Here is a 14844-nt window from a genome sequence, read left to right as displayed (position 1 = left end):
TCTGGAAGCTGCCGAGGAGCTGAATGGTCCGAGCCAGGATGAAGTCATCATGTCTTTATATCATTATATTCTCCTTTTACCTTTTTTAGTCACAGAAAACCCAAAAGGGTGGGGTGCGGGGGCAAAGATTGGCTGTCGATGGGAGCGACACACAGTAACACAAACACACACAAACACACACACACCCTTTAACCCTGTTATGTGCCCGCTCTGCCTCCTCTAGCGGATCCAGACCTTTCCATGGCGGCTCCCTCACAGTTTCCATGACAGAGTCCTTTAAATGGGCACCGCACTTTTCTGTTTGGGAAACGCTGCGTCCAGTTGAAATCCAGTCGATGATTCCCAGGAAACCATAAAACGCTTTGAGTGTCGACCGGCTTTCATTGGGAAAAGTTTTTATAATTTTTATTACCTCATTGAACCAACAACATTTTTTTTTTATTATTATTTATTTATTTACCTGCAGCTGAACACTACCTATAGCCCCGGTGTCATAAAGATTTATTTTATGTCTCTAATTCTTGACAAGCGTCTTTTCAGCTACTTTTCCACTCAGGCTAATGCATTCGTGTGTGTGTGTGTGTATTCCAACATAAGGAGGTACACACTGACTGACTGTTTGCCACAGACAAACTTTCCACACACACACACACACACGTGTATGACTGCAGGCTGAGTAAACCCTACAGTGGTTTCCAGACCCAGGGTGAATAAAGGTGCCTTTTGTCAGGCCCGAGGTGGGCTGGGGCGGCGGATGAGGGGGTGGGTGGGGCGGGTGGGGTGGGTGGGGCGGCGGCTCGGTGTCCAGTCTGGAACAAGCATGAATGTTCCCTCAGTTCCCTCAGACTTCGCACTTCCCTGCCTACTTTCACAGCCGCTCTAGAAGAGAGGAGGACCTCGGGGTTGGGTTGGGAGGGGTGCCAGGGTGGAGGAGCTGGGGAGGAGGTGCGTCGTGTTTGAGGAGGTGAGCGGGAAGACGAGGGGTTCGGGGGGGTGGGGCTTGCATCCAGCCAGTGAGCTCATTGGAACAGCGTTGTTGTTTTATCCTCCTCCCGAGCGTGTAGCTTTTGGAAGGCATACGAGCTGCTGCACAGCCAGATCCCTCAGTTGCCCCTTACTGCTGCAGCAGAGAGGAGCCACCCCCCCACCCTGTCTGCCCTTGACGCTTACGCACACACAGACACACAAACACTCACACACTCTCGCTTCACCCCGCCTGACTTACCCTCAGGTATCGTCCTGATTTCCTGAGTTAGCATCAGTGTTGATCTCCAGAACTTGGGAATCTGAGTGAGTTTAACTTTTCTCCCTCTCATCTGCAACTTCTACGTTTTTCACTCCTTCCCACACTTTTTTTGTGGGGGGGCGGGGGTGCTGTTTTTTTTTTTGTTCCCGATCTTCTCCTCATCGCCGCACATCGATGACGAGGATGAAGAGCCGAGCCGAGAGACAGAAAGGTGTCTCACCCGGATCTGCTTTGTCTCCCTGTGTCTCTGCAGCAGCCGCAGGGCGCCCCGGTGGAGAATGACCCTCTGGGCGGGCTGCCTCCTGGATGGGGTGAGTTAAACCGAACATCTCAACATGAACTGTGAGCGATGATGGAGCCGAGGTCTCTCCTCTGTCCTTCCGACCCCCCCCCCCCTGACTGCTGGAGGTGAATTCATGCAGCTCAGTGATGCAGGATTCTTCAGTCCCAGCTCATATATGAACAACGGGCTCTTGATCTTTGTGCCCAGCTAAAGTGAAAATGTGTTTTTGATTCCAGCTGGGACACACTGAGGTTGTTTGTGCACATTTCTAAGACGATATTAAACCTTAATCCCAAAATTAAAAACAATGCTGCTTCTGTGGTTCTCTGTTATTTCCTGGGGACAGTTCCTCAGAGAGCAGAGCCGCTGCTAATTGATTGATTTATGTCTTGAGTATCATTCTGATGTAGAAAATCTGGATAAAACATCACTGGGTTTGTACCAATCCATCACTGTACCAGCTCCCTTTACTCTAAAGTCCACAAATTACAGAGGCCGCGTTATTGATGGGACGTTTCATCATTCAGCATCTTCCCAAATGAGTAATGTAAGAGGATCCACTCAGAACCATGTCACACACATTCATTCACAAACGAGTGCGTCTGGCGGCGTCTTTTCACAAACTCCATCACTCCATCACATCCCTCGCTCTCGGCCCATGATGCCTTTTCAACATGTTGCGGTACCTCAAGACCAAAAACCTCAATTATATCTCTGGCTGGGATCTGCTCCTCTGGCGCTCCTCCTCATTTCTTCATCTGCGGTCGCTTCCCTCGCTTTTCTCTCTTCCTCTCTTTTTTTGTTGTTGCTCGGGCTCAGATTCAAGAAGAGAGAGAGATGGGAGAAAAGAGGGAAAGATGGAGGAGAAGAAAAAAGAGACAGTGGCAAATTAAAGAAACTGGGAGGGGGGGGGGGGGACTGGGTAGCAAAGTGGGGGTGGAGAGAAAGAAAGTAAGAGCTGCAATGTGAGCACTACTGTTTCTGGGCCCTCCACACACTCCTGTTAATGAGAACAAGATGTCAGAGCGACAGAGGGAGGAGGACGGGGGCCCCAGCTTCTCTCTCTCTCTCTCTCTCTGTCTCTCTCACTCTCTCTCTCTAGACCATGGGCCTAAAGTACACACACACACACAAGCTTAAAACACATTTTTATACAATTTAATTATATTTCCAACTCACTTTCAAATATTTGTTTCTTTTTTGAAAATGAAATCTTGACTCCTTCTCATTTCTGCTCCATTTGTTTGTTTCCTTCGCCCACACACACACACACACACACACACACACACACACACACACACACACACACACACACACACACACACACACTTAGCTTTACCCCGGGGAGGTATTTGGATCGAGCTGCAGTGAAATATCACACACACTCGCTGGTTTTCTGTCACGCTGGTGTGAGTTTCTCTCCTCCACACTCAGGTGACCTCTCTGTTGATCGTGGAGTGTGTAGAGGAACCCTCTCTCTTCCCCTGATAACCTTCTTCTTCTTGTTTCTCTTTGTGTTTGCAGAGAAGCGTCAGGATAATGGCCGAATTTACTTTGTCAACCACAACACCCGGACGACGCAGTGGGACGACCCGCGGACCCAAGGGTGAGTCACTGAGCCAGCAGGCCTGTTAACGTGTGTGTGTGTGTGTGTCTGTGTGTGTGTGTGTGTGTGCATGAGCCTGCTTGTGAGGTGGTCCATTGCTTTGAGTGTTTGCTCGTGCACAAGAGGACATATCACCATACATGGTCACTATGACACCAGACCTGCAGAATCCTATAGGGGACTTTTCCTGCTCATCAGGAACCCAGGTGCATTGTGGGATTTAAAGCATCACTTTCCCAAAGTAAGAAATTAAAGCAGATTCTGTGACGCAGTTCCAGGGAAATAAAGAAATTATGTCAGAGCTTCAAAACAAAAGGTGAAAATCGGCTTCAACTTCCACTCGTGTGGTCGTCTCGTTTCTCTCCAAACAGTCGGAGCAGTTGATTCTAATCCGTCGTTTACGATGAAGAACACGAGGAGGTTCTTCATCACCTCCTGATGTTCTGAACGAGTTTCCATTATTCTTTAAGACTCTATCAAACTTCTGATGAAAGAATTTTCATTTATATTTGCTATAAATTACATTTTGATGCCAGCGTGAAGCAGTTAATTATCAATACAATACTATTATCAATGTTTCAAAGAGTTTAAAATCTTCTGTACTTCTCAAAAGACCAATCGTCCCATGAGATGCAAGAAAATGTAAACGCAACAATACAAAGCATTTAGTTAATAAAGTAATAATAAATAAATCACATTTAGAAAGCGATTAACAGATTTGAATCAGGATTAAAACATTTCAGGACTGAGGACAATTCGATCAGGAGATAAAATAGAAATAAAACATTTAGAAGCAAATGGAGATTCTGGGGGATTCAGGAAACACCTGAAATGACGTCTGCGTTTTTATAAAATTTTTTGAAAACCTGCTTTGTTTAATTGTAATTTAAATACATAAGGTCACAAGCTTATTGATGATATCATGGCCACATGAACAATATTTCTGTGAGTCACTGCTCTTCAGAATAAAGCTCCGGGCCCTAACGAGAAGCCAGCGCAGGTTCAGTTCAGATGTCCCGGGCTTTCTTCAGATCCACGGGCTGTTGGGGGACGTGTGTTACTTTAATTCCCAGGACGGGGCCCCCTCGGCTGGGGCCGTGCTCACTGCCCTCTCCCTGTTTCAGGATGATCAAGGAGCACCCCCTGCCCCCGGGCTGGGAGATGAAGTACACCGCCGAGGGAGTCCGATATTTTGTGGACCACAACATGCGCAGCACCACCTTTAAAGATCCCCGACCCGGGTTTGAGGCAGGGTAAATATTCTCTCAGCCCTTCCTCCAAAACCTTCTTCTTAAATCCTCAGGAAGTGATCAGCAACATAAACCCAATCTTTATATTTTCTAATTGCTCAGTGAATTTGCCACAAGCCCGATGAACATTCTCTTCACTTTGTTCAACAGTTTCCTCACTCCACCTTCAGCCTCTGAATTGAGTTCCTTCACTGAGACCAGCTTCAATGCTGCAGATATTTAACAATAATCAAAGAAACATATTTATCACAGCAACAAGTTCATGCTAACACACACACACACACACAAACACACACTTCCCCTCAGTCTGTGGATGTCTGCCCTACCTCGAAGTTTCAAATCTGCCCACAAAGTCTGGAGAATGTGCAGATATGTGTCAACAGATCCGCTGTAGACTGTGTGTGTGTGTGTGTGTGTGCGTTTGTGTGCGTGTACGTCTGCCTGCTGCTTTTCATGCTGATACTAGAATGTATTTTTAGGCCGGTGGTTATGGAGAACTCCTGAAAGAGTCTTCACTGAATCCTGCAAGTGTGTGTCTGTGTGTGTGTGTTTGTGTGTGTGTCCGCAGCTAGCACTCTGCCGTTGTGGTCTCCATTTCCTAACCCAAACCAAGATGTGCCTGGCAGCTCAAACCCAACACATTAGAGACCGCCTCCTCCTCCTCCTCCTCCTCCTCCTCCTCCTCCTCTTCTTCTTCTCTCCCTCGTTTCACTCTCTCTCTCCTCACCTCAGCTTCAGTTCATCAGCTGATCAGTGATGACACTGAAGCTTCAGTTGGTTTTATGTTAATGATCAATTTATTAAACCGGGATTACCCATTCATTTTGCTTTTCTCTCTCTTGTGTGTGTGTGTGTTTGTGTGTGTGTGTGTGTGTCTGTGTGTGTGTGTGTGTGTAGATCTCGGCAGGGCGGTTCACCCGGTGCTTACGACCGCAGCTTCAGGTGGAAATACCATCAGTTCCGTTTCCTGTGCCATGTGAGTGTTGATCTGGAGTCAGGAGCCACAATAGAGCTTTCCCTGTGCACACACACAGACACACAAACACACACCCTGATGTGTGTGTCTCACCAGAATTTTTACATTAATTGTTATTTTATTTTCCCTTTAACGATAAATTAACTCAACACTTTGATCAGTCTTATGTTCTGAGAATCACCTTTTTCAAGATGTCTCCTCAAATAATAGAGAAACGATATGAAGCTGTGAATTCATGTGTTCACGTCTCACTCATTCAGTTTGAATCTCACTCACTTCCTGTTTCTCTGTGTTCAGTCCAACGCGCTGCCGAGCCACGTGAAGATCTCCGTGTCCAGACAGACGCTGTTTGAAGACTCGTTTCAGCAGGTCAGACACAACACAACACAACACAACATTCACATCATGAATCACAAGGTCCAGCCATATTCAAAAATAATAGGAGGCGAGAGGGGGAGGGGTCAAAACCATTTAGCCACACCCATACGCAAAAGCAACTTTGTCTCTATTGAATTTTAATTTTAAAACCTAAATTGGAGGAAATAGAAAGATAATGATTCTTCTCATTACAGTAGAAACCAGATAATGATTCTTCTCATTACAGTAGAAACCAGATAATGATTCTTCTCACGTGTTTGAAACGTCTCTGATCACATGTCTGTCCTCAGATCATGAACGTGAAGCCGTACGACCTTCGCCGTCGCCTCTACATCATCATGAGGGGGGAGGAGGGGCTGGACTACGGAGGCATCGCCAGGTGAGAGCAGCGAGTAAAACCAACGCACCCTCGGCCCCTTCGTTCAGTGGGTGTGGGGGGGGGGGGTGTTTGTGTGTGTCAACTGGTTCCTTTGTTTTACATGTGTTTCTAATCTTGGTGATGGAGTTGGTTTCTTTTGTTTTGTTGTTGTTTCTGTGTCTGGATCTCTGCTGCAGCTTCCTCCTCATTCTGTCTCCAGTGGAACAAACCAGTGGAACAAACCAGTGATGGTTTTCATTCCTGATATATTTTCATGAAGGATTAAAGTTTTCAGAGTTGTGACCTGAAGGAGCTCAGAAGGTTTTCTGTTCGCTGAGAGCAGATTAGTGTGTGAGGAGGAAATCCTCGCTGGCTGCCAGCAGAGGTCGCAATGTTTATATCTTCATGACCCTTTAAATGTTGCTTCCTGAAATCAAACCTCCTCCTCCCCTCCTGCTTTCCTCCCCCCCCCCATCCCTCCACCTGTCCTCCCATCACACGTCCCCATCCCCCCCCCCTCCTGCGGCTGCTCTGCTCCGGGTCTTTCTCTCTGTGTATATGTTGTTGATTTAGTTTTGTGTTGTTGTTGGCGGTGGTCTCATCTTTCTGTTTGGTTTTGCATTGTGTCTCTGTCTCCAGTGTCACGTCAGTGGTTTTACCCTATGGTAGGTGACATCATGCTGTTCTACCACAGGGTAGAACCACGGACGGGATGCTGGGAGGTGTCTGCGTCCGTCCGTCCGTCCATACCTCCCCTCCCATACACCCCTAGGGGGGGGCAAAGGCCTTGAGAGCGCTTGGTGCTGCTGCTGGTGACGGGCCCTCATTCTCTCTAACATCATCTGTCCACCGTCTGTGAACCTGTTGTATTTATCCTCAATGTTCTGTGTGTTGCCTTCATGTAATTTATGTTTCACCTTTGTGTTGTTAGGATGTTTGTGTATTTGTTAATATCGTGTATATTCTACCACCGTCCAGAGCAGCTCTATACAAAGCTTCTGTTTTAAAAACCACTTTATTAACAGACCAGTGTCTCGAAAGGAAAAGTTCTCCAGGAAGAAGCAGATTTTCTTTCCTGTTGAGAGTTAGATGAGGAGATCGGTGCGTCCCTTGAATCTCTCATGATCTTAAATACACATCAGATAATTAGCTTAGCATAAACACTGGAAGCCGCGGGGCACAGATCCCTGAACACCTCAGATCTTTCTTTAGTGGTGCGGAGCCACCAGGCAACCAGACAACCAGCAGAGACTCCAGGAAGTCGATAGTGAATCAACAGAAATGTGAAACTGCTCCTTTAACCAGATGCAGACCCCCCCCCCTCTCCCTCCTGTCTGAAGGAGTGTGTGTGTCTGAAGCTCCTCCCACAAACTGACATCACAGGTCTCATCCCTCGTTGTGTGTTTAATCACGTTTCTCATTAACTGGATCAAACCAACACAAAGTGAACTTCCGTGCTGTTCATGTCCTTTTGTTTTTATTTTGTTTTCTATTACCTGTTCAGTGGATTACATGTTGTTGTTTTGTTTGTCTCACTGAGCCACAAGAGGGTTTTATGTGTCGTTTTATTTTGAAGCCAACTCCAGACGCCGAACCAGTGTTTGATGAAAAACAGTCAAAGTTTTATTCTGAACAGTGTGTGGATTGTCTCTGAGGTGATAACCGTCCGTCCCTGCTGTGTCCCGTGTCCCCTCGCTCTGCAGGGAGTGGTTCTTCCTGCTGTCCCACGAGGTCCTGAACCCCATGTACTGCCTGTTCGAGTACGCCGGCAAGAACAACTACTGCCTGCAGATCAACCCGGCGTCCTCCATCAACCCCGACCACCTCACCTACTTCCGCTTCATCGGGCGCTTCATCGCGATGGTGAGCGTCACTCAGAGCCGGCCAATCAGGCTCCACGGTTCACCGTCTGTGTTGTGATGCTTTTAATTTTTCCATCTGTGTTTTCTGAACATTAGAGCTTGACAACATTTTACAGTATTAACACAAATCAACATTATCAACATGTCGTCAGAGGATTCGTCTGTCAGCTTCTTTTTTGATTGGATCTTTTTATGACGGACTCCAGGGGGATTAGAACCAGGGAATTCTGCCAATAATCATCTATTTAGGTTTATTTCAACATGATTCCAGGTCAATATTAGTTTTAAACTAAATTAACAAAATACAGAACAATATTCAGGGTTTTTAAAAACGTCCTAAAAGGTGTCAAATTCAATAATCACAATGTTAGGCCTTAAAAAATCTATATACATTTAAATATCACATGATATTAGGTCTTAAATATATTTAGGTAGGTCTTAGTTCAGTTATTGTTCATTTAACTCTATTTGTGTCCTTTAATTCTCTATTTACTCTGAAACGTCTGTTGTTGTAGTTTTTTACAGTAGTTATTTTTCTCTTTTAAACTTGTGTAAAGTCCAGTAGTTTACAGTTCTCTGCATCTTTAGAACCTTCAGTACATGACGTGCTCGTAGAAACGCCCTCCACCCGATCCTACATCTGCCCCCCCGCCCCTCACCCACACCATGACCTCACCGCTGCACCCGGCCCACGCCCACCAGCGACTATATTTAACACAAACTGCAGTTTGCTGACTTCCCTCATAAAGATTCTTTTCTCTACCAACGAACAAACTGCTCACTCTCCTTTTCTGTGTCTGTTCAACTAAACTGCTCGGTCTGGTTGAGTCGCTCTTCCTCTCTGTTAACACACACACACACACAGACACACACACTTGTTGACATAATGCATCCTCGTCGTAACACAACGTTGAACAACCTCAACCTGATTCTGGACAGAAACAGGCCTGAACCTTCACACATCTCCCTGGAGTTGTGAGTTTTGTGTCTTCTTGTCGTATCATCAGGATTAGTGATCTGACCCAGTCTCTGTGTGTGTGTGTGTCTGTTGTGTTTTTCAGGCTTTGTACCACGGGAAGTTTATCGACACCGGCTTCACGCTGCCCTTCTACAAGCGAATGTTGGATAAGAAACCAACACTCAAGGACCTGGAGTCCATAGACCCTGAGTTCTTTAACTCCATCATGTGGGTCAAGTAAGTAACACACAACCGGACCGGACATGTGATCTTACTGGGAGTTCTGGTGCTTGAACGTGTTCCCGTGTCCAGAGAGAACAACCTGGAGGAGTGTGGGGTGGAGCTGTACTTCGCTCAGGACATGGAGATCCTGGGGAAGGTCTCCACTCACCAGCTGAAGGACGACGGAGAGAACGAGCTGGTCACGGAGGAGAACAAGGAGGAGTACATCAGGTACGTTAATCAGAGCAGAGAGATGAAGGAGGGAAGTGGCCGAGATGCAGCTTCATCATCAACCACTCTCTCTCCCCCCCGCAGCCTGCTGACAGACTGGAGGTTCACCCGCGGCGTGGAGGAGCAGACCAAAGCTTTCCTGGACGGCTTCAACGAGGTGGTTCCCCTGGAGTGGCTCCGCTACTTTGACGAGAAGGAGCTGGAGGTGAGGAGGAGGGGGGGGCTGTTTTCTCCTTGATTCCTTTAAGATGGAAGACGCGTCTCCGCTTCCTCCCGCTGTGCAACTGTGAAGCCTCTGACCTAAACTGCAGCCCGCCACCAGGGGGCTTCACTTTAGGGCACATGTCGGCCATCTTTAATTCCCGTGTGGTGCTTTTTCTGACTTGTCGGTTCAGACCTCAGTTTGACTCCCTGGACTTTGTGTGTTGCAGCTGATGCTTTGTGGGATGCAGGAGATCGACTTGTCCGACTGGCAGAGGAACACCATCTACAGACATTACACCAAGAACAGCAAGCAGATCAACTGGTTCTGGCAGGTAGGGGGCGCCCTGTGGTTCTGACCCCACACAGTGCCGGGTGTGTTGTCGACCTGAGAACTGAGTGTGTTGTTCCTGCAGGTGGTGAAAGACATGGACAACGAGAAGAGAATCCGTCTGCTTCAGTTCGTAACAGGAACCTGTCGGCTGCCCGTCGGAGGCTTCGCCGAGCTCATAGGTGACCACACACACACACACACACACACACACACACACACACACACACGATCTGTGACAAAACCGTGCATGAAACAGACTTTTGTGTTCCAGCAAAGTGTTAATGTTGATTTTTGAAAATGCAAGAATTTTATAGATTTTTATTATTAAAATGCAAATCCCGCTGGTATTTGACGAGTGGACTTCTTCTTCTCTGCAGGAAGTAACGGTCCCCAGAAGTTCTGCATAGACAAGGTGGGGAAGGAGACCTGGCTTCCAAGAAGCCACACATGGTGAGCAGCTGCTGAGGAAGACCTGGGTCACGTGACGGCTCCACAAACCTTAACTTAGAAGTGGTTTTCAAAGATTTACCATTAATGTAGCATCACACATTCACTTTTCACTTTGTCAAATTTACACAAAAGAGTTTTGTGTTTGTATTTATTTCACTATGTGGTTTGTAACATTCACAAAACTGCGTCAGAGACCTTTTCCTCTTCTCATCCACACATTTTAAATATCTACTGCTTTTTACAAACACCTTCCAAAGTACTTAAACACATAAATGAGCTTTTAGACGAAGTAGTTTCTGGATCTGAAGCTAATTCCGATGTAGCTGAACATCCGAGGATCTTTGTTTATAATGAATCTACACAGACTAACGTGGCGTCTCCTCCTCTCAGCTTCAACCGTCTGGACCTGCCGCCGTACAGGAGCCTGGAGCAGCTGAGAGAGAAACTGCTGTTCGCCATCGAGGAGACCGAGGGCTTCGGACAGGAGTGACAAGGAAACTCACACAGCAGAGGAAGAGCCGTCCATTCAGTGGAGGATTTTTGTTCTTATTATTTTGCATTTGTTAAACTCAGAGCTGAGAAATCACCTGACACCTGGCGCCCCCTGGGGGACGACCATGGGATGGAGCCGGAGCTGATGATTGAGATAGTGGAGGAAAAGTGTGTGTAGCTGCTCACGTTAATGCCAGTGTACATATGCATATAAGTGTGTGTGTGTGTGTGTGTGTGTGTGTGTGTGTGTGTGTGTGTGTGTGTGTGTGTGTGTGTGTGTGTGTGTGTGTGTGTGTGTGTGTGTGTGTGTGTGTGTGTGTGTGTGTGTGTGTGTGTGTGTGTGTGTGTGTGTGTGTGTGTGTGTGTGTGTGTGTGTGTGTGAGCACACAGAGAAGTGTAGTGGACGGAGTCTCACTCTTCATCTCTTGTTGGAAACGCAGCAGCGAGTTTGATTCTCAGCAGCTTCACAGATTAAACATATCGACCTGAAAGAAATAAGTTTTTTAACATGTTAATGAGGCAGCGCACGAGAGGAGCAGAGTGCACGTGTGAACCAGGAACCTCTGTGAACACAGACGAGACGTGATTTTATTTTTTATTTTCCTGTTCATTGTGAAATTAAGCGTTTTTCTCCTGTATATAACTAAAATAAACGAGATTTCAATCTTAAGTCATCTTGAGTTTGTTCATTATTCAGCTTATAAATATATATATATATAGACATCAGTGACTTTATATAAAGATGATCAGTGACTGTATATAAAGAGGATCAGTGACTGTATATAAAGATGATCAGTGACTGTATATAAAGAGGATCAGTGACTGTATATAAAGGTGATCAGTGACTGTATATAAAGAGGATCAGTGACTGTATATAAAGATGATCAGTGACTGTATATAAAGAGGATCAGTGACTGTATATAAAGAGAATCAGTGACTGTATATAAATATGATCAGTGACTGTATATAAAGAGGATCAGTTACTGTATATGTATTATTAATGAATATTTTCAAATCCATCGATGATGAAAATTATATTTATAGATAATTATATATATATATATACAATTATAACTACATTATATGATACAGGTCAATACAAATAATCGAAATAAATACTCCAGGTCCGTTAATTCATTTGCAGGATGCAGTTTTCCTCGTTGTCCACCAGGTGGCGACGTGATGTCACGTCTCCCTGATGTGAACCAGCCGAAGACACGAGGAAGAGACCCGGAAGTCTTGGAGGCAAAGCGTCAGTGAGTTGAAAAAGTTTTTTATTCAGTTTCCTGAAAGTTTGATGAAAGTTTAGTTCCCAGTTCCACATCAGTTCCCAGTTTAGAGAACATGGAGGCTGCTGCTGGGTTCCTGACCGCGCCCCCCCCTCTCGGTCACATCCTCGCCAGCGACAAGTGGAGGAGCTCGGCTCTGGTCCAGAGCCTGAAGGGTGAAGCGCTTATTCTGTTAACGACCCGGTTCTGTTCGACCCGGAAGCTGCAGCTCTGTGACTGAAGGTCTAACTTCCGGTGGTGTCTCAGAGTCTCACCTGAGATGAGGTTTGAAACAGTTCGAACCTTTGCTCCGGGCTCACAGCGCCGCCTGGTGGTTCAAACCAGCTCCTTACGTCACGTAGACACAAGCGTTTGGATCGTTTCTACCAAAATACTTTTATTAATAAGTTAATAAGTCGATATTAATTCAGTAAGTTCCTGTTTCTCTGATGTGAGTGTTTTCTGGTTTTCTTAGTTTCCCGGATGTTAAATTGAAATCTTAATATTCTTCACTTTTGACAAACAACCATCTTTAAACGTGTGAGTTTGGGGATTCGATCACGTTCTACAGACCAGGAGCAGTTTGACTGTGATTGACAGATGGAGGCGTGACGGTCGTGATGGAGGCGGAGCTTGGCGTGGCAGACTTCCATCTTCCGAACAGGAGCTGCATCCTCTACGTGTCCGAGGGCGACGTGGTGGCTGGAAGCAGCTACAAGAGGAAACTGGTCCGGTACCGAAACGTGAGTCTGAGGAGGAGCGGCATGGAGCGGGTTGATGGAGGTTCTCCCTGACCCCTCCTCCTCCTCTCTGACTCCTCCTCCTCCTCCCTGTCTCCTCCTCCTCCTCCCTGACTCCTCCTCCTCCTCCCTGACTCCTCCTCCTCCTCCTCCCTGACCCCTCCTCCTCCTCCTCCTCCTCCCTGTCTCCTCCTCCTCCTCCTCCTCCTCCTCCTCCTCCTCCTCCTCCTCCCTGTCTCCTCCTCCTCCTCCCTGACTCCTCCTCCTCCTCCTCCTCCTCCCTGACCCCTCCTCCTCCTCCTCCTCCTCCTCCCTGTCTCCTCCTCCTCCTCCTCCTCCTCCTCCTCCTCCTCCTCCTCCTCCTCCTCCTCCTCCTCCTCCCTGACCCCTCCTCCTCCTCCTCCTCCTCCCTGACCCCTCCTCCTCCTCCTCCTCCTCCTCCTCCTCCTCCTCCTCCCTGTCTCCTCCTCCTCCTCACTGACTCCTCCTCCTCCTCCCTGACTCCTCCTCCCTGTGTGCAGGCCAGCAGCCGTCTGCAGGAGCTGGTTCTGGTGGAGAACACCCGGCTGAGCGAGCAGTACTTCTCGGCTGTGCAGAGGTTCGTGGTGTTTGACCTCGGCCTGACCTTGCTGCCGGTCAGCGGGCAGGCCGAGGCCTCGCAGCTCATCGCTCAGATCGTGAGTCACGAACTTATCAACTAGATTTATTATTTAAGAAACTGAAAATACTGAAATAACAATAACTGGTATTTTTCTCACCTTTCCTGATTTCCTCTCCTGCTCCGATCCCGTCCAGGTGCTCGGGGGGGGCCGGGACAACCCCTTCAGGAGGTCCCGGTCGGCCCGCCCGCTGGACCCGGCGGTCCTGGCCGTGGTCCAGCGGGTCCCCGGGGTCGGGCGGGTCAAAGCTCTGGCGCTGCTGCAGCACTTCTCCAGCCTCCAGCAGCTCTGCAACGCCGGCCCGGCCGAGCTGGAGCCCGTCGTGGGCCAGGCCGCCGCTCAGCTGGTCCACAGCTTCTTCCACAGCCCCAGTGCAGCTGGAAGCTGAGGCCGGTCCTCAGGCCCACGGGTCTGAGTCCGGTCCTCAGGCCCGCCCTTCTGGGTTCACGAGAGAGACTTTCCTCCTTCCTGTGCAAACTGAACACGTTATTCACAGGTCAGAGTGGAATGGAAAGATAAACACGTCAGGTTTTGATCAGCCGACCAGTTTTCACTTGTTTTTTTGCGTTCACACTTTTGTATCAACACTCAAAAAATGGTTATTTTTGCATCATTTGGTCGTTTTTAATTCTTCCTTTTGAAATATCCTTCCATGTTTTGTTTCCCGTGATGAGTCTTGAACCTGAAGCCACGAAGCCTCAGAGCAGAATGACCTGCACCTGATTCACTGATCGATCCGTGAGTTCAGAGCTCGACGGGTTTTCAACGACTTCTGTCTGAGACTCAGATTCTTCTCGGATGTTTTTCTGTGGACGTCGATGTTAAGGAGAGAATCTGCACAAATCAGCAGAGAACAGATTCTCACAGATCTTTATACTTTTATATTTATAAAAAGTATTTTATGTCTTTTATGCAAATTTATACTTTTTGCACCTTTTTGCAAATAAAAAGTTATTTTCACAACCGATCATTGTTTTCAGTTCTGTGAATCCTGAGATTTGTTTGTAAAGATAAAGAGCAGCAGTGACCAGGTGAATAAAACGTGTTCGTCACCAGTTCCAGATTTTTATTTACACACACATCGATATCTATCAATATATCATCTTTACCACTCATCACACTCACTCATATAAATATCAGTCTTCTAAACATGACTGAGGTTTTTCATCAGGATCATGAATCCACATTTCTCTGCTCACTTCAACAGGTCGAATCGTTTCTCTATAAAATATTAAAGTCTCGATAAAATCGAATCTGACAGATGAAAGTTGAATCTATTGAAAGAGGCAGTCTTTCCTCCTCCTCCCCCCCTCCTCCTCGCTCTCCGCCC

The 14844-nt window shown here is 47.1% G+C and overlaps 2 protein-coding genes across 6 annotated transcripts in view; both read left to right on the top strand.

The window, feature by feature from the left end:
* Positions 1-11517, top strand: part of wwp2 (WW domain containing E3 ubiquitin protein ligase 2) — a 35928-nt gene extending 24411 nt beyond the window's left edge. For 2 of the 3 annotated variants that reach the window (XM_062389090.1, XM_062389092.1), the window contains 14 exons: positions 1500-1557; positions 3054-3135; positions 4260-4388; positions 5283-5361; positions 5659-5730; positions 6030-6118; positions 7801-7960; positions 9021-9154; positions 9230-9370; positions 9455-9575; positions 9802-9906; positions 9988-10084; positions 10283-10355; positions 10746-11517. In XM_062389090.1, the coding sequence (XP_062245074.1) occupies positions 1500-1557; positions 3054-3135; positions 4260-4388; positions 5283-5361; positions 5659-5730; positions 6030-6118; positions 7801-7960; positions 9021-9154; positions 9230-9370; positions 9455-9575; positions 9802-9906; positions 9988-10084; positions 10283-10355; positions 10746-10845 (1440 nt within the window). In that variant the 3' untranslated portion in view covers positions 10846-11517. The remainder of the gene's footprint in view (positions 1-1499; positions 1558-3053; positions 3136-4259; positions 4389-5282; positions 5362-5658; positions 5731-6029; positions 6119-7800; positions 7961-9020; positions 9155-9229; positions 9371-9454; positions 9576-9801; positions 9907-9987; positions 10085-10282; positions 10356-10745) is intronic. The other variant, XM_062389091.1, reaches the window with a different exon arrangement.
* A 468-nt stretch (positions 11518-11985) lies between these two features.
* On the top strand, positions 11986-14479 carry faap24 (FA core complex associated protein 24). 3 transcript variants are annotated; one of them, XM_062390771.1, is made up of 4 exons: positions 11986-12103; positions 12716-12858; positions 13377-13532; positions 13651-14479. In XM_062390771.1, exons 2-4 carry the CDS (start codon positions 12736-12738, stop codon positions 13900-13902), a joined length of 531 nt encoding a protein of 176 aa, XP_062246755.1. In that variant the 5' UTR covers positions 11986-12103; positions 12716-12735; the 3' UTR covers positions 13903-14479. The 3 variants fall into 3 exon arrangements, with proteins under 3 accessions (XP_062246755.1, XP_062246754.1, XP_062246756.1); XM_062390770.1 differs by having other exon boundaries at positions 12041-12291; XM_062390772.1 differs by lacking the exon at positions 11986-12103 and adding an exon at positions 12151-12400.
* Positions 14480-14844: the final 365 nt, after the last annotated feature.

Source organism: Platichthys flesus, chromosome 6 (genome assembly GCF_949316205.1).
Source record: "Platichthys flesus chromosome 6, fPlaFle2.1, whole genome shotgun sequence".
Taxonomy (NCBI): domain Eukaryota; kingdom Metazoa; phylum Chordata; class Actinopteri; order Pleuronectiformes; family Pleuronectidae; genus Platichthys; species Platichthys flesus.
The sequence above is the reverse complement of the archived record's forward strand: the minus strand, read 5'-3'. Positions and strand labels throughout refer to the sequence as shown.

Bases quoted from the DNA above. Each gene is read 5' to 3' on its own strand.
- faap24 (XM_062390770.1), top strand. From the start codon at position 12,192: ATGGAGGCTGCTGCTGGGTTCCTGACCGCGCCCCCCCCTCTCGGTCAC. The intron at 12,292-12,715 runs GTGAAGCGCTTA...TGTGATTGACAG, and splicing joins TCTGGTCCAGAGCCTGAAGG to ATGGAGGCGTGACGGTCGTG. The intron at 13,533-13,650 runs GTGAGTCACGAA...GATCCCGTCCAG, and splicing joins CGCAGCTCATCGCTCAGATC to GTGCTCGGGGGGGGCCGGGA.